General features: G+C 36.0%; 5 protein-coding genes across 6 annotated transcripts; 1 reads left to right on the top strand and 4 right to left on the bottom strand.

The window, feature by feature from the left end:
• Window positions 1–475: 475 nt before the first annotated feature.
• Window positions 476–4,569, bottom strand: LOC123193702 (phosphoinositide phospholipase C 2-like). Of its 2 annotated transcripts, XM_044606782.1 has the most exons (9): window positions 4,016–4,569; window positions 3,200–3,396; window positions 2,835–2,970; window positions 2,505–2,759; window positions 2,211–2,428; window positions 1,966–2,083; window positions 1,284–1,436; window positions 1,080–1,166; window positions 476–970 (listed from the first exon to the last, which is right to left on the bottom strand). In XM_044606782.1, exons 1-9 carry the CDS (start codon window positions 4,331–4,333, stop codon window positions 677–679), a joined length of 1,776 nt encoding a protein of 591 aa, XP_044462717.1. In that variant the 5' UTR covers window positions 4,334–4,569; the 3' UTR covers window positions 476–676. The 2 variants fall into 2 exon arrangements, with proteins under 2 accessions (XP_044462717.1, XP_044462718.1); XM_044606783.1 differs by lacking the exons at window positions 3,200–3,396; window positions 4,016–4,569 and adding an exon at window positions 3,079–3,146.
• A 158-nt stretch (window positions 4,570–4,727) lies between these two features.
• Window positions 4,728–7,780, bottom strand: LOC123193701 (phosphoinositide phospholipase C 6-like). The gene is made up of 8 exons (XM_044606781.1): window positions 7,115–7,780; window positions 6,623–6,819; window positions 6,402–6,537; window positions 5,906–6,321; window positions 5,707–5,824; window positions 5,418–5,570; window positions 5,263–5,349; window positions 4,728–5,188 (listed from the first exon to the last, which is right to left on the bottom strand). The coding sequence occupies exons 1-8, from the start codon at window positions 7,514–7,516 to the stop codon at window positions 4,889–4,891; spliced, it is 1,809 nt and encodes a 602-aa protein (XP_044462716.1). The 5' UTR covers window positions 7,517–7,780; the 3' UTR covers window positions 4,728–4,888.
• A 273-nt stretch (window positions 7,781–8,053) lies between these two features.
• On the top strand, window positions 8,054–10,876 carry LOC123193703 (peptidyl-prolyl cis-trans isomerase CYP20-1-like). Its single transcript, XM_044606784.1, has 8 exons — window positions 8,054–8,247; window positions 8,327–8,389; window positions 8,522–8,600; window positions 8,827–8,874; window positions 8,974–8,997; window positions 9,632–9,814; window positions 9,901–9,976; window positions 10,545–10,876. The coding sequence occupies exons 1-8, from the start codon at window positions 8,170–8,172 to the stop codon at window positions 10,681–10,683; spliced, it is 690 nt and encodes a 229-aa protein (XP_044462719.1). The 5' UTR covers window positions 8,054–8,169; the 3' UTR covers window positions 10,684–10,876.
• Window positions 10,877–11,880: 1,004 nt separating this feature from the next.
• Window positions 11,881–12,681, bottom strand: LOC123193704 (protein EARLY FLOWERING 4). Its single transcript, XM_044606785.1, has 2 exons — window positions 12,110–12,681; window positions 11,881–11,984 (listed from the first exon to the last, which is right to left on the bottom strand). Exon 1 carries the CDS (start codon window positions 12,550–12,552, stop codon window positions 12,139–12,141), a length of 414 nt encoding a protein of 137 aa, XP_044462720.1. The 5' UTR covers window positions 12,553–12,681; the 3' UTR covers window positions 11,881–11,984; window positions 12,110–12,138.
• A 2,253-nt stretch (window positions 12,682–14,934) lies between these two features.
• LOC123192049 (probable LRR receptor-like serine/threonine-protein kinase At3g47570) lies at window positions 14,935–18,199 on the bottom strand. Its single transcript, XM_044604520.1, is given in 4 exon segments — window positions 14,935–14,942; window positions 15,044–15,430; window positions 15,506–15,727; window positions 15,730–18,199. Coding segments are annotated over 4 exon segments (3,087 nt in total).
• Window positions 18,200–18,295: the final 96 nt, after the last annotated feature.

Here is an 18,295-nt window from a genome sequence, read left to right as displayed (position 1 = left end):
TCCACACTAAAATTTTAAAAATTTAATTTTTATTAAGAATTATATATATTTTTTCTTTCCTCTAGCAATCAAAACCAACCGACCTCTCATCTATGTCGGTGTTGTGCCTTCTAAATGACCAACCGACAATTCTATTAAGAGTTGAACAATCGATGCACAAATACAAACCATAATAAGGGTAAAGAATGAAATTTTCAAAATTTAAGTTTGAAAAAAATATATTAATTTTTAAAATTTGAAAGAGAAAAAAAAAATAAATTTCTTTTAATATAAAATGTTAAAAGACAATTATATCCTTCAAACTAATAGATTTTGCTAATTTTAACTGTTGACAAATAAATATTTGAATTTTTGAAATTTAGTATATAAAATTTTGGGCCATCGAAAATTATAAAACCATGTATTATTCCATTAAATTTTGAAAAAGTACCCAAGTACAAATAAAGAAGGGGGGTACTGCTAAATACACCTCAAATACAATAATACTCCCATCACATTATATCTTAGAGCACAAATATTGGGCAGCTCAAACATATAGTAGAAAATTCGAGCAGTGTTATATATGTATAGATGAACAAACAAACAAACTCACAACAACGTAGACAATCAAATTCAAAATGACTGCACAACTCTCTACATCTTTTCCAGATCTTCTGGTGAAGAACTAATAATAACATCAAATGAATTCAAAACGCATAAGGAGCTTCACAGATTTGTATTTCTCTCCCTTGCGGCCGTATAGTGGAACTGCACGAATCCCCCTTCGTATCTCTGAAACAGGTAAGCATGTTTGGCCTCCAAAATCATCCTTTTCAGACATGTCGTATTCATGAACTTCAATCCGAAGCAAAGCAAGCTCCGGGACAGTTAGGGGGAACTCAAACTCCTCGTTCCAAGCAGGTATCCAGTTGTCCTCTAGAGCCTTTGTTTTCTTCATTTCAGTATCAGCTAGAACTCCAGCAATCCCTACCTGCACAGAAATTAACGAATTTGATACTTTGATGATGTATATACCATAAACAAATTGGGACAGAAAGTTAGCAGTTTGCATCAGACAAAGTTGCATTATATCAGCTTACTCTTGCATAAAAATCAGGAGGGGAATATGCATCAAAGTGAGTATAGTGAAAATCATGATGCCATCCTTCGCCTATATATATGATCACCTTCTCAGTAAACAAAATGGAACGCGTAAAATGAGGTTTTATGAAAAAAAAAAAAAAAGCCAAAGGAAAATATATAAGATAAATATAATAGCAAAAGCACGACAATAAAGCATTCACCTTCAAAGTTGTTTTCACAGGTAAACTAACTTTTGGATTAAAAACCTCATTATGATGACCAGCCTTCAACAGAAAATCAGGTTTCTTTACATAGCCACACCCACCATTGGCTCTGAACATTCCATGCATCAACCAGAGAGACCTACCATATCCCTGTCAAGGGGAAATACATTCTTCACACTTGCAGAGGCAAAGTTTTATAATGATTAATTTATTGAACACTGAAAGTAATAAAGATTTCCAATCTATTATATAAAGCTTCTTTTTTTAACTATATTCTCTTCTCTTTCCCATGTAATGGCTGAAACAAAATCTATACATACATTCATGGAAGCATTACCATCTCCAATCTAACTATTGAATCACATACACAAAAGACAACATGCATGGACACTCTCCTATGTGTTTTCAGCATCAGGAACAAATATTAATGTGATCCATCACAAAACATTGTCTCAATATTTAGTGTGTAATTTATGGATCTAATAATTAGACCGCAGAATGTCATAATTCCCCACACCTTCAACCTTTTAAGGTGACTATCTGTTCAAGGTTAATCAACAAGCCTCTGAAGGCTACTATTAGTTCGAGGTCAATCAACAAGCAAAAAGTGCTACATGTAAATCAAAATGTATTATAAGAATAAAAAATACACATATAGATAAAGATCAAAATACTAAACCTGCATATTAAATGCAACCATCTGAGCCCCATGTGACCAACCAATAAGTGGGTTGTAATTTGATGAGTCAATGCGAATGCCCTTTGGATACACCCTGAGAATATTTCGCTGAGTAAACCTATGGGAGGGCAATCATTAGAAGACCAAATTTTTTGATTCTTGATAATAAATATAGACATACGCTTGACATGGTATATATCCCAAAGCCAATAAAATGAAAGACATATAAGTTACTTTATCGACACCTGATGATATCCTTTCCATAAGTTTCTGCAGCCTTTTCAAGCTGTTGCTCACTTAAGCTAAGACGTCTCACTTTATCAGGATCTGCCTTCAAAGATTCCTCTAGTCCACCTTTAGACTTCCAAACATGAATTGCAATTAAATTCTTATACTCAGGTGCTGCAAAATGCTGGGACTTATCGTCTTCATCATCGTTGTTATCTCCATCATCCAAATTATCCTACAAATAAATGGTTCATCAGCAAGTAATATAACATAACTTGAATTTTTAAGTAATATTCAATACATCCACATACCTTTTCAACAGTACTAGCCACACGGTCCACACCTTTAAGGTTTGGCACTTCTTTGCCCCAAGCATCTTCATCAGCTGCACTGCTACTCTTTTGAGAACCATTCTCTTTTTCTTTAGCTAATTTAGCCTCGAGGTATTCTTTTGGTGGCTTGGTTGAAATGATAATCCGTCTCTTCAGTGATTCAGGAGAGGGGAACTCCTTTAAGCTTTCTGAGCCAGGAGTGAACAGGATATCTCCAAATGTTTGAGTCACCATCTAAAAATTGGTCAAAAAAGATATAAATCACATGCCATGAGAGGTTTAAATCCTCATGGAAATGCAGAGATTCACCTCGGCCACTTTAGCCTGTAGATTTGGAGTAAGGTGGTCTTCTAGGGTGATAACAACTGGATACTCTGATGCAACAAAAGCATACTCCTTGATAGCCTTCAAACATCTAATAAGTTCCACAGGAGCAGTAAGTGTCCTGCATAAATAAAATCAATGGCTTAATTAGGAAAAAAGACAAGACATTCATAATCCACTATCTTTCAAAACCGAGAAAATTTTGTCAAATCAGAATTGACAACTTAACCTCCAAAAGATTACTACAAAACAATTGATTTTATAAGAAATGCTATGTCTCATGATTCAATAAAACAGAGAATCCCTCAGCAATATATAAGAAATGACTACATCTGCTCATTAAGCCATACCCTCCATGAAGAACATCCACATTATCTTTCTTGGAATTTGGCCATATATCCAATTCAATTACTCTCACACCTCTTTGCAGAGCATGTATGATGGGGACATCACTGCAGTCACTATTAAGCTGATTCCCAGTTAAATATGAATTGTGGCCAGTATATATAAAGTAATGAGACAAAGGGGCAGTCATGTCATGGTGCACCTGAAAAAAAAAATGAAATGGATCACAATATAATTAATAAAAAATAAATAGCCCATGCACTTTACAAAAATCCATAACTACTTCCCTACTTGTAAACTATGAAAAGCAAAGTTAGGTAACTTAAATGAATTGAACAGAATTTCCATAAACAGCATTTTGAAGTTCCAGCATAGAACTTAAACTAATCATTTTTACATGATTTTAGCCATATAAGTAAGCGAATAGGACTCGATTAAAGCCTAAATATTCCGCAATGAAGTCAAATTTTTTTATGCACCTTATAATCAAAGTAAGTTAAGAGAACAATAGATTATACTTTATCCTAATGAACACTTAAAAATATGAACTCAGAAACAGTTTTTTTTTTTTTTTTTAAACTAAATTAGGAAAATCAAATAGAATCTCTTCATTTCCCTCATTTACTAGGGAACCAACCAGAAAACGCATAATAGAGAACCATTCATCACCGAGTTAACTTACCTCAAATTAAAACACAACAAAACAAAGCTGAGCTGAATGAAGCTCAGCTTCCAATTAGCCAAATTAAAACAAAAAAAAGAAAGACTACACAAAAACTCAACATTCTAGAAGGGGAAAGTGTATAAGATTACGAAACTACCCCAATTGAAGGAGAGAGCGGAGGATTAAGATCACTGCAGAGGTACTTAAAGAAAGCTTCAAGATTGAGGCCCTTTCGACGAAAAACATTCAAATGTTTGACGTCCAGTACGCTATCAATAATAGCTTGGGCGTCCTCTTTGGTGGCGTTAGCTTCTTGCTGGACCTCAATCAAGAAGCGTTGGAGATGATCAACAGTCATGATGCCATTCTCCGAGTACTGGTCAAACAAAGATTTGATAGCCACCGGTGCCTCCGATATGGGTATATGGAACCGCCGACGGAAACAAAAGCACACTCGGTAGGTCTGTTCGGACATGAGGATAGCTGGATACTAGCTCCAGGGAGATAATGTGTGTGCGAGTGACTGATAAAACGACAACTGAGAAAACTTAATAAGGCCAACGCTTGACTGTTGCAGGCACAGGAAGGTAGGGACCAGAAGTGGCTGTGGTGGTGAGGAGCCATCTAAAAGTTGGAATTCAGGACGTTAAATCGATGTCGGATTTCATAATTATAAATAAAGAAGTGGATTGACACCATTTGGTTGAACAGTTGATGTCTACTTTGGACTTTTCACATCTGTTATTCAATCAATCGGTGGGGTTATGCATGGAAGTTGGCAGCCAAATTAGCCCCACGTGATTAATTAATATAATAATTATAATTATTAATCAGACTGCTTGCAAAGGAATTAGTGGCAATCATTAAACTTGTGCAAAATGATCATCCAGAACAAATGGAAAAATCAATAGTTACAGTTTGTCTTGTCTTCACAACAAACAGTTCTTCAAAGCCCACGGGAAAAGGCCTACTGGTATATGAATTTTTTTTTTAATCCTTGAAGAATTGAATAGTCATTATACACTACAAGTTATACAGCTTCAAAATCAAACCCCATTAGGAGCCTTACAGATTTCAGTTTCTCCCCCTTTTTATCATAAAGTGGGACTGATCGGATTCCTCTTTTCAATTCTATGACGGGCAAGCATGTTTGTCCGCCGAAATCATCCTTTTCCGATAGATCGTATTCTCGGACTTCAAGTCGGAGAAGAGCCAATTCTGGAACTGTTAGATCAAATATAAATTCTTCATTCCAAACTGGGCACCAGTTATCCTCAATTATCTTGGTTTTCCTTTTGGCTTTATCAGCTGGCACCCCAACAATGCACACCTGAAGATATTTGCAGGTTGAGATAAATGTGTTTGAAATTTAGATTGCTTTGCAGGTTGAATGATTGAACAAACCTTTGTGTAAAAGTCTGGCGGTGAATACTTGTCGAAGTGTGTCTGGCTAAAATCCAGGCGCCATCCATCTCCCATGTATAATTTCACCTACAAATTCACAGAAAACTGATGTGACAAAAGAATCCTTCAAGGAAGTGTGCTTTAAATCTGCTAACCTTCAGTCTCTTTTTAACCAGCAATGATCTTTTAGGATCAAAAACTTCTTCACAGGGACCCTGATGCATTAGAAAATCTGGTTTCTTCACATAACCACACCCGCCATTAGCTCTAAACATGCCATGCATCACCCAGAGAGATTTCCCATATCCCTTTTAAAGGAGAACTCGCATGTTAGTATGTTTTTATTTGGGGGAGCTAGAGATGGCCTAATGACAAACCATTCATAAATAACTAATTGAATCACCCTCATCGTTCAGATTAAACTCTGCAATTTTGAAAACTAACCTGCATGTTAAATGCAATCATCTGAGCTCCATGAGTCCATCCAACAACTGGTTCATAATTTGAAGAGTTCACTCGCATTCCCTTCGGATACACTCTCAATATATTCTTTTGTGTAAACCTGAGAATTTGATGAAAATTTTCAAGTTCTAACCATTCGCTTAAAAAATAAGAACGTCAGCAGGGGAAAGAAGATCTATACCATACAACATCAGTTCCATAAGATAAGGCAGCTCTCTCAAGTTCTTGCTCACTCAAACTAAGCCGTTTAACTTGAGCAGCAGTTTTTAGTGCATCCCTTAAGCGGCCCTTTGGTTTTCCGGCATGAATGGTGATTAGCTTCTTGTATTCAGGAGCCGCTTGTGAGCTAGACTTACTGGGACCTTCACTTACTTCAAAATCATCTGGGTCACTGTCCTCAGCTGATTCTAATTCTTGTAAATTTTCTTCGTTACCCTTTATATTATTTAATCTGGTCTTTGTGACTTTTTCAAGGTACTCTTTTGGTGGTTTTGTGGAGATGATAATCCGGTGTTTCAATGACTCTGGTGAAGGAAATTCTGCTAAGGGCTCTGATTGCGGATAATGCAGCATTTTACCAAATACTTGATTCAGCATCTACATTAAAACAAAAAACTATTATTTAAGATCATGAAGAAGAAATTGAAATCCTTGAGAGAAAAAAATTGAAAATTGACCTCTGCAACTTTGGCTTGAAGGTCTCTTGGAAGATGATCTTCTAAAGTTATAATCACTGGGTATGGAGAAGTAGAAAAAGCATAGTCTTTAATGGACTTCAAGCATTTGATAAGTGAAACTGGAGAGGTCAAGGTCCTATAGTTATTCAAATAACGATGAATTTTTGTTTAAATTAGTGAAAATTAATGTTAATAATCAGAGAACTAGAGTGTAAATATACCTTCCATGAAGAACTTGAATATCATCTCTGTTAAAATTAGGCCATAAATCTAGCTCAATAACTCTCACGCCTCTTAGCAATGCCTTTATAATTGGAACATCACTGCAATCACTGCTCAGCTGATTCCCAGTTAGGTAGGAATTGTGACCTGTATATATGAAATAATTGGCCAATGGAGCAGTCATATCATTGTGTACCTGGAAATTAACCAAGTATAATCAATTCTATTGTTTACAGAATCGTCTGACAAAAAAACAATTTTTACAGGCTTTAATTATGTAAAATGAAATCATCCAAATGCTTTTGTTAAAAATGTTTTGCAGTCAACTCCATTAAAACCAATAAACAAAACCCATATCAGATAACCAAAAAGAAACCAATGAGAAAATTTTATGAAATTTGTTGATTTCCATAAACTAAAAGAAAAGATTTGAATTTGTTTCATAAAATAACATAACAAATAAGTGAAAGAGAGAGAGAGAGAGAGGTGACCTGGAGTTTGATGGGGCCATTAAACTCGTCATCAAACAAGAGAAAATAAAAGAAATCATCGATGGTGAGTCCATTTAGCGTTTCTCTAGTTACATTATCTCGACTAAGAATAACAGCTTTTATAATATCCTGAACTCGAGAAATGGGGAGGTCGACCTCCTGTTGGTGCTCAACGAAAAAGCGATGGAGCCCATCAGGGTCCATATGAAGACTGTCGTATGAATATTTCAAAAAGGCCCGTTTAACGTCCAGCGGCGGCTCCGGTTCCTGTATCTTGAACTTCCTCTTGAAAAGAAACATCTTGTAACGACAAGTAGCGTCTCCTCCATTGTTGCCGCTGTTGTTCGTACCGATGATTTTCGGAGAGCTGTGATCTTTCTTTTCTTTCTTCTTGCTACCCATAATTTCCACATGAATTTAAGGATTTTATGGTTTTTTTTTTCAATTTTCTGTCCTCTGACTGAGAGGACAGAAGGACGAAGAAACAGAGGGGAGAGAAGAAAATGGAGAGAGAGTATTGAATTGAGAAGAAAGACCCCGATATTGAGGAGTTTTATTTGGAGCTCCATTGTTTGACTTGAGGACGTGTCTTACAGCTCCATTTTTTGTTTCCTCCTCGACTTCTAGTACTTAATCAACCAGGCAATGAGGTTTAAAAAAAAGATAGGTAAAATAAGGAATTAATGAAATTTCTTTTTAAATGTTTAATATATTTTTTCAATGCCAAATACCTATGTCCCATCTAGGTTTGATGAAATTATAATTCTTCCCCTTTATATTTGAAAAAGTTAATTTGAGCTAATTTCTCAGTCTCACTCATCTATTAAATTTATAAAAATATTGAATTTATTAAATAATGTCTATACCTATATTCTATATTAATTTCAATTTACAATAAAAAAAATTAATTGTATAAAATATAAATGGGTTGACCACGTATTCTCCCTGGACTCAAATCCACTAGAACATTAACGCCCCTGTAAGCATGATCTTCCAGTATCCAAACCAAAACAGATCGAAACAGCGGTTTCATTTTTCCAAACGGTAGCAGAGAGATGGCTACCAAGACAAGATTGGTCTCCCTCACTCTTTTGTGGGTTCTTATTCTCTTTGCTACCCTTGCTTTCATTCAGGTACTTCTTTCACTCAGTAATTAACGACTTTTTTAATGAAACTGTTCTAATTAATTTTTGAGTTTGTTTTTGCTTTCAGAATCGTTTGAGTGAGGTTGGGATTTCATCAGAGCAGAAAGTCGCTAGTTACAATCTCACTCAGGTGGGTTTTTTTTTTTTTTTTTTTGTGCTGATCTGAGTCATAATTTATGGTTAGTTGTTTGTGTGTTAATTAATGTATGCATCTGATCCTATTCTCTGTGTGTGGTGTTTTTTTTTTTTCAATTTCATTTAGAAAGAGAATGTAGGGGAAGAGCTGGATGAGGTGACCCATAAGGTTTACTTTGACATTGAGGTTGGTGGAAAACCCATCGGTATGTTTTGCTTATTACACTTGAATTGTGATAGTTTAACTTCTAAATCACTGGAATGCGAAACCCTCTTGATACTTCTGCTTTTAAGCGAGAGAATAAACATTGTTGTTTTTAGTTTCTGTTGTGCTTAGTGTCAGTGATATAAAGCTTATTTTGAATTCTTCAATGTACTTACCAAAGCGTTGCTTAATAAAAATGCATTGTGTTCCTGATTTCTTGGTTCCAGGTCGCATAGTCATGGGCCTCTTTGGAAAGACTGTTCCTAAAACTGTAGGTATGATGAGTAATTCAAAAATGTTGCATTACGTTTTACATTGAATTATATTGTTTTTGAAATTGTCTAGTTGCTAATTATAAATTTTGCATGGTGCAGAAAACTTTCGCGCCCTATGTACAGGTAGCCAAGTAACTTTTGCATTCCTCTAATATTTGTTCCTAAGTTTGAATTGTGCATGCACTAATCTTATTTCCATTGTTCTTCACTCATGGTACAAATATTGGAAATTTTATTAAAAGATATTTTATGGGCGTCATAACTTTTTTGCTTAATGAGAAGTAAGTTCCATACTTAAAGAATTTCCTTGTAATGAACCATCCTCTTCTCAGAGGCTACGATTCAATGTATTATGAGGCAGCAATGCCTTAAAGATTCTGAGCTAGAAGAATCTCTCTTGTTCAAGTATGACTTGAGTGATTCTGAGGGGAGTTTAAAATCTAAACCACCCGATGTTGAAGGCTAAACAGCTATGTTGCTAGTTAGGAGAGAAATGCCATCCTAACTTTTGAAGCTGATATTTGTAATTTATTTGTTTCATGTGATGTGCATACTGCATACTCTGTACAAGAATAAGAAATATGACTGAGATATTCATATTATGGTATGTTATATCAGTTTGCTTTGTTTTGCTGACTCATGACCATGGTGAGGAAAAAAGCAATATTTTGGATTCCATAAATCTTGATGATACAAAACCAAGTCATCTAGTAGCCTTAGAACTTTCATATTCTGATTTTCAATCTACGCTTTGCAGGGGAAAAGGGGATTGGAAAGAGTGGGAAACCTTTACATTACAAAGGAAGTACATTCCATAGGATCATTCCCAACTTTATGATCCAGGGTGGTGATTTTACCCGTGGTGATGGGCGGGGTGGAGAGTCAATATACGGTGATAAGTTTGCTGATGAAAATTTTAAACTGAAGCACACTGGACCAGGTAAGTTGCACTCTTCAAGTTCTTCATAATTTTTTTCCTCTTCAGAAGTCACCTTCCATCCTTCCTTTTTATGCCCTGGAGAACAGGGCTGCTGTCAATGGCAAATGCTGGACCAGACACCAATGCATCACAGTTCTTCATTACAACTGTCATAACTTCCTGGTAAGTTAGTCTGTCACTGTGTTGATCTTTTCCGGCATCTCTATATGGGCTGGACTCGAGCCGAGCCAACTTGAGCTCGGCTCGGTCGAGCCCGAAACGAGCTGGGCTTGGCCGAGCTCGAGTTGGCTCGGTAGATTTTTTAAAAAAATTTTTTTTATACAAAATGACGTCGTTTTTGACCAATATATATTAAAAACGATGTCGTTTTGATAACAAAAAGCGAGCTGAAACGAGCCGAGCCGAACTCGAGCCCGAAACGAGCCGGTCTTAGCCGAGCTCGAGCCGCCCATATATGAATCGAGCTGAGCTCGAGCTCGGCTTGGCTCGAATCCAGCCCTATCTATATACATGGGAATTGTTTGTAAAGATTTTCATGGAAATTGGGGAAATGCCAATATCAATCAACATGAAGTTATCTATTAGCATGGTGGTGAACTATTAAATAGCACTAGAATTTGGGGAATCCGAAGTGTGGCAGCAGGATTGACCATAATGTGCATTGACTGGTTTAGACAACATTTCTTTGGGATTTCTCAAACTCACATCTATTTTTTTTTTCCCTTTACAGGTTGAATGGCCACCATGTTGTCTTTGGCAAGGTGCTTTCTGGGATGGATGTTGTCCACAAGATTGAAGCCGAAGGAAGACAGAGTGGGGAGCCTATAAGTAAAGTTGCTATAATAGATAGTGGTGAAATGCCTTTGTGACAGCCCTCCTTATCTCTTCTAATATGGAAATGGCGCTTTACAGTGATTTTGTTCAATTTCAATGTGAATACAACTTTCACGTAGTGACCAAGTAAAAGCTCTTTAAGCAGATTTGAGTTGTTCCACGTTTCTGAATGAGTAATTTATTCTTTTCATTGGCATGATGCCACAATAACATTGCAGTAACCTCAAATATTTGGCTCTGATCTTCATACAAGATGGAAATTGAAATTCATGATAGTGCCAACATCTATTTCATACAAATTGCCAAGGGGTGGGGACTGAAATATATAGTTTCTTATCCAAAGAGAATAAGAATGTGGATGGGTGGGGACTGATGTCTTAACACGACCAAATGAATGATACATTGATTACCAATACCAAGTCTGCCAAAAAATCAACCATACAAGGCTTTTCTCTAAAGTGCAAGTTCGCCACTGAGAAAACAGAATTTTGTCATGAATGAAGCCTATAAGCAAATCTTAGATGGCAAACATATTCAAGGCTAAAACTAACACACTTCGGTGCTAGTGTACAACATTAGGAAAGGCAATGTATACAGGAAATAGAGAGAGTATATGTGAGTTCGGTTTGTAACCTTAAATCTGAGAAAAACCTGAGCTTTTGATGTGTATATATAGCCATAAGAAAATCTGAATCTGAAGAAAGTACTCCATAGGACTATATCAACTGATATTTGATACACCCACAATACCAATTAGAAAAGCAGAAGAAAAATAACTATCAGTGGAACTATTGGAAAACTTTCTAAACTTGTAGCCAGCTCGGCCCTGAATATGAAGGTGAAGATAACACCACTTTCAACAGTAAACAATCAAATCGAAGCCAATAAAAACAAATCACGAAGTCTTAGAGGCAATAAAGTGACTGCAAATTCAATAAGACTCTTAAATATTCTTTTAGGTGGAATTATATTATCTACACAACACATCAAACTGCTTTGGTTAGGCAACGTTGTTGTCAATGATAATAAGCAAAAATCCTCACCAATAAACAAATCGCCTTCATTCTCATCTCCATTTCTGACTAAGCTGACACCAAGAAACCTTTCATGTGCCCCCAGATAAACAGCTAAACTTGCAAAAAATTATCACTTCTGATATTACACGGAGGGATTTCTCCGAACAATCTCTAATCAGAATTTTCTTTAAAATGGCCAAAGGAACTTAACCCACATGCTGAAACACTTCACCAATAAGTAAACAAAGATAGAACATAAATACCACATTACATGAACTGAGTTCAAGAGGAGACAATAAGCCTTGTTGCAAGTCACCCTCCTTAAAACACAATAAAACAGATAAACACCAAATTAAGTGTCACGCTTTGACAGTTATTCAATAATATTCACATACCCATCACCAAATTTTACTCCATTTCCAAGTATCAAAAAAAGAGACAATACCTAAAATAATAAAACTCAGCTCAAATTTCTCAGTCGTCACCAGAATTTCTTTCACCATCAGCGCTCTTGTTACTTTGATACCGGCAGGCATTTGAAAAATTAGAAGACATATCAGAGTAGAGCGAAACCACTTTGGAAATGTTTCCGTTGAGTTCTTGAATCAAAGCCACGTTTTTGACCATGTTATCGGGAATCTTTGACTGGTGATTGTCGTTCACTTGTTGGATCAACACTCTATTACGGTCCAAAACAGACTGAACTTGCTTGAAATTGTGGTTGAACGTTGACCAAACTTCAGAGTCAGGACCCGCTTCTTGGCCGCTGCTGATGGTGGTGGTGTGGTGGTGGTTTCGCTTCTTGGTGGAGGTGTTGACAGTAGTATTGGAGGTGGTGGTGTCCATGGTCGATTCGGCGGCGGAGGAGGCGGAGCCGCGGGGGTTCATGTGCGGTGCATGTGAGGAGAGGAGTTTTAGCGCGGTTCAACACATGATAGTTCGATGTTATTATTGCTGTTTGTCGATTCTGTGGACGGATGGGGTATATTGTGAACAGAAAAGGAGAAGCGATCAAGTAGAGCGTGTGGTACAAACCGATAGCATACTAAGTTAAAATATTTGAATTCTTTATTATTATTATTATTTTTAACAAGAAACCTATTCAAATCAGAGTATAGGCCTAAATATGATACATGTTAATTTGATTTGATTTAATTTAATTTAAATTTATTTAATTTAAATTTAAATTAAATTCAAATAAAAAGATTTAATTCTTTTTTAATTAAATCAATCTTAAATTTATAGATATTTAGTTCGAATTCGTAGTTGGGTTAAAGTTTAAATCCGTGGCTTAAATAATAAGTTTTAACTATTATTTGAATAAAATAATATTATTTTATTAATAAATCATAAATTTGAATTATAAATCTGTGTTATAAATTTGAACCAAATTAAATTACGAATTTTAACTATTAATTTAAACTATAAAATCAAACTGAACTTGATTTAAATCTAGATGAGCAATTTTTTATTCAAACTGAATTTGAATCTGATAAATTTTAAGTTTAATAACTAACCTTATAATTACTGAATTAGAAAAAATATAAATTTAATCTTAATATATTATTAAAAAAATTTAAACTTATATTTTTTTATATATAAATTTTTTTTTTTTGCCATTCAAATTATTTCTAAGAAGTATTTGAATTTTTTATTGTTTAAAAAAAAATGTATTAACTTTAAATATAGATGCGAAGAAAATACATAAATGAAAGGGAGCATTTTAAAAGTACGCGCTACACATGCGTGTGGAAATGACTACTTAAAAAATATCTTACGCGAAATGGAGTATGTGATATCGCCACGGAAGATTAAAAAGCGCAATTCATTTTTGTCAGAATTAGAATCAGATAACCTAGCAGGCATGATGAAAAATATCTTCCGACCAAAATATCTAATATCATAACTTAAATTAGAAGCGTCTGATGTTTAATCATCACACTAACATCTGATTCACATGCATTATATTAAATTTCTAAAGTACATATTTTAAAACTTTTTTCTTTGAAGCCACGTAGACAAGGGCTTCAAAATTTTAATAAATAATTACCCATATCTAGCCATTGGCAATTACTAAACCATCAAAAACAGAACAGGCTAATAGCAGTAGGCTTTTCTTCTATGTATGAAACCTCCTGCATCATAATTACACTAACAAATTAGACTGTTAAGGAAAGCACCTACTCTGAGAGTGGTTTCCTCTTCCTCCCAAGAACTGAAGCCCTCTGAAATCTGGGGCCACCTATTTGCCATTTCTTGAAGGCTGCCCTGGAGTTCTGTGCAGATTCATACACTGCATAGGCAGAAGAATTTTATCATAATTGCCGAAACAAATGTTATGACCTGAAGATAAGCGGTTAAATGAGCAAAAGGAATCTCACAGTTAGTTTCTTCTTTTGTTAAAATTGACTGGAATTTGGAAGCCACTGCATACTCTACAGTGTGTGCCTTGGTTAAGATCTCCTTGTACCTCATCTGAAATGTAGACAAGAGCATCTTTCTAATTGTTCGATCACAGACCCTATCCATGAAAACAAGAGCTAAGTAATTAGGAGCTCAGAGAATTTCATGTTGGGAACTTGAAAAATGATTAGCCCAACTTCAAACTTCAAAGCAATAGCTCGCAACTAAAACTGCTTATGAATTGCTTGATGTTAACTTCCTTCAAGTATATATCATCCATCCTACATAACTTTATTTATGTTAAATGTGTTCTTTCTGAATTAGATGTAACAATGAATAATCATTGTGTTAGAGATAGAAGAACAAAAGAAGTATCCGTCAAATGCATTACTAGGCTCACACACTTGATATAAGCTTCTCATTTCACTCTATTGTTTTCAACATGAACATTCCAATGAATCCTATCTGTAACATACATATTTATCTTCTGAGACAGGGGACTGACCTTATCCTTTCTTCCATCCCAAGACATGAAAATGCAAGTTTAGCTCTATTCCTTCAATAAGATTCATAGTTTGAATAAGATGCTGAAACTAGGAAAAAACTAGAGGCTAGATCAGATAGTTTATTGAATAATAACCAGATCAACCATGTTCTGAAACAGCAGTGAAGCACAACATGGAAAAAGATTTCTGAAACGGAAATCTTTAATTTAATTTATACATAAACAGTACATACTTCATTAAAATGGATTTAGCATTAAAATGCAAACGGAATAGATAAAACATGTAGCCCAGAAAATTCCTAGTTTATTGTCATAACATCTTCTTCTTGGTCCAGGATAACGATCTGCTGATGATATTAACTTCATAATCCTGTAGTTAACGCAAAGAATCAGAAGAAATGTTGTGGAAAATTTTACATCATTATCAAAAGAGAGGTTTTTGTTTCGAAATCTGTTTTTACTCTTATTTACCTTGTTGCCTGTTGAACTTGAGAAGACTATTCATGGCTGATTTTAGTTCGTTTATAACACTTGTTATATTCATTCGATCCTGTGGTGATTCCATTGAACATGCCACTCCAATCCTTACCATTGAAACCAGACATTCCTTTCTGATGTTGTTTCTTGTTTCCCTCAGCCTATGGTTGGTACCAGATGCACCTTCTTCATCATTTAGAAGAATAGGATCCACAACCTCCATCACCCGGTCAGGCAAGGCCATTCTGGCAAAATTGTGTAGGTTGAAGTCTCCTTCAAACATAAGGTTTGTGGGTTTCTTCCTTGTTACCATCTCTAACAACAGGATCCCATAACTGTAGACATCTCCATTTGTCGACACCTCACTTCCAAGTCCATACTCTGCAATTCACAAGAATTATATTTCAAAGCGTATCATCTTTCACTATTGTTGAAATTAACAAATCTTGTGGTTACCTGGAGCTGCATAGCCTATTGTTCCTCTTACTCCGACTGAGCTACTTTGATTAGGATTTGAGAATTCTTTAAGAAACCTTGCTAGCCCGAAATCCCCGACATGAGCTGTCATGTCATCGTTGAGAAGAATATTGCTCGGCTTTAGATCGCAATGAATGATTGGCTCATGGGAATGATGATGGAGGTAATCTATGGCAGAGGCCACATCGATTGCAATGTTATTCTCTTAAGAAGGGAGAGATTCTGAATTTCGAGTTGTTGTTGTTCCGTTTCTAGAGCTGGATGCAACAACTTCTCAAGACTTCCATTTGACATGTACTCATAGACAAGAGCTTTGAAGTCATTACCCTGAAAATCAATACTTGAGCAAGAAGTTATGACTTTTACAAGATTCCTGTGACGGATATTCCTCAAGGCTTTACACTCTGACATGAAACTTTTGGAAGCTCCTGGGTTTTGAAGATTTAATGCTTTGATTGCAACAATAGTGTCGTCTTCATCATCAAGGATACCCTTAAACACAGAGCGAAAACTACCCACACCTATCAAGTTTGTAGGAGAAAACCCATTGGTTGCATTATGTAGCATTTCATAAGACACTTTCAATAGTGCTTTTTCCACCCTGGATTCTGATTCAAACTGTTGATTTTCTCTTCTCTTCCTGCGCAAACAAAAGATTAAGAACAACACCATGACTAATCCTGAAATTATAGCTGCAATTGAGATCAGCGCTTTGGATACAGGAGAGATTTGTTCTTTCTTGGGGGCACCATTAGTGCATCTGGGTAGATGAAGTTCGACTACGCCCCCACAAAGTTTATCACTGTTTCCAAAGATGGATATTGCACTTGCATTGGAGAAAACTCCCTTCACTGGTACTTCCCCCTCAAAATTGTTGAATGATAAATTTAGATTGTCCAGAGAAAGAACCTCCAAGAATTTTGGAATTTTCCCAGACAGATTATTATAAGAAAGATCAATATTCTGAACACCTTTTAAAGAGCTCAAAGATGCAGGAATAGATCCACGAAAGAAATTGCTCTCCATTTTAAGGAATTCAAGGCTAGAACAAAGACTTATTTGAGTTGAAATTTCGCCAGACAAGTTATTGTGTGACACATCAAACCTTGATAAAACTTTCAAATTACCGATGTTTGGAGGTATGGCACCTACCAAATGGTTTTGGGCTAAATTTAATGAAATTGACATATAGGTTATATCAAAAATCTCTTTTGGTATGCTTCCAATGAGGTTATTTTGTTGAAGTTCCAGTGATATCAAGTTTTTCAAATTTCCTAGACTAGAAGGAATGACTCCTGATAACTTCTTGTTGCTTATATCAAGTTCAATAAGCTGTGTCAAATTTCCCAGAGAGGAAGGAATATTTCCGGAAAGTTGGTTGTTGAAAAGAGCCATCCGCCCCAATTTCAGAAGCTTACCCATTTCTATGGGAAGTGTGCCTGTAAATTGGTTATTGTGCATAAATAATTTATCCAAGTTAACAAGATTACCTATCCCTGGTGGGATGCTTCCATACAATTGATTGGTATCAATGTATAGTTCTTCGAGTTTAGACAGATTAGCTAATGAATTGGGTAATGCTCCTCTGAGTTGGTTGTTAGATAAACTGAAACGCCACAAATTGCTGCAGTTGACCAAAGAATTGATAAAACTCATATCATGACCTACACCGCTTCCTAAATTATTCCATTCAACATTCAAATATCCAAGATCTTTCATGCGTCCAAAATCAACTAGCAGTTTTCCAGACAAATTGTTACCTGCCACTTCAAAGCATTGAAGTTTTGAAGCATTGGACAAAGAAACTGGTATGGATCCACTAAATAAGTTTTCTGAGATTTGAAACCATATAAGTTGAGGAAGAGTAAGCCCTAAATTTGTTGGAATACTTCCATGAAGTTGATTCTCGGACACAGAAAAAATTTCCACGAAGGAAAGATTGCATAAGGATGGCGGGACTGTACCGAAGAGGTTGTCTCGGCCGAGCCCAAGCTTTGTTAAACTTTTAAGTCGGCCCAGTGATTCTGGAATAACTCCTCCCAATCCATTGCAACAAATGGACATTAGTTCCAGGGAGGAAAGGTTCCCAAGAAAAGCTGGGATGCCGCCTATCAACTTATTGTATTCAAGAGCTACTTCTTTGAGATTGTACAAGGAGGCCAACTCCGATGGAATTTTCCCCGCTAGATTGTTACGACATAAATACAAGACTGTTAGCCTGGAGAAACGGGACAAGTTGGCTGGAATTTCACCCACCAGTGAGTTATTCTGCAGATATAAATTCTCCAACCTTCGCAGGTTGCCAATTTCGTTAGGGATTTCACCTTGGATGCTGTTGTTATTCATTTTAATAACTCTCAGGAAGCTGAGGTTGCCGATGTAAGGAGTCAGAGACCCAATTAAACCTCTTGAATTTAGGTCTAGGACAGTGACTCTTCTATGTTTGCGGCCGCATGTAATGCCCTCCCACTCACAGAAATGATGAGAATCATTCCAGGAATTCAGAACCCCTTGAGGATCATGGATAATATTTTTCTTGAAGCTCTCCAAGGCAACAAGATCCGTCTCGTTTTCAGCCAGTTGTCTAGTTGTTGTTAAACTTGTAACATGCATCAGAGTGATGCAAAGAAGAAAGAATTGAAGGTAAACTGAACTGTGCATCTTTTTACTCATCTCTAAAGCTGGGAAGGCATGCTCTGGGGCTTGCCTTAATGTTTCTTTATTGGGATACTCCTATCTTCTTCCTCTCAGATTTCCACTGCCGTGTCT

The sequence above is a fragment of the Mangifera indica genome, chromosome 12 (genome assembly GCF_011075055.1).
Source record: "Mangifera indica cultivar Alphonso chromosome 12, CATAS_Mindica_2.1, whole genome shotgun sequence".
Taxonomy (NCBI): domain Eukaryota; kingdom Viridiplantae; phylum Streptophyta; class Magnoliopsida; order Sapindales; family Anacardiaceae; genus Mangifera; species Mangifera indica.
This window is presented reverse-complemented; position numbering and strand designations above follow the sequence as displayed.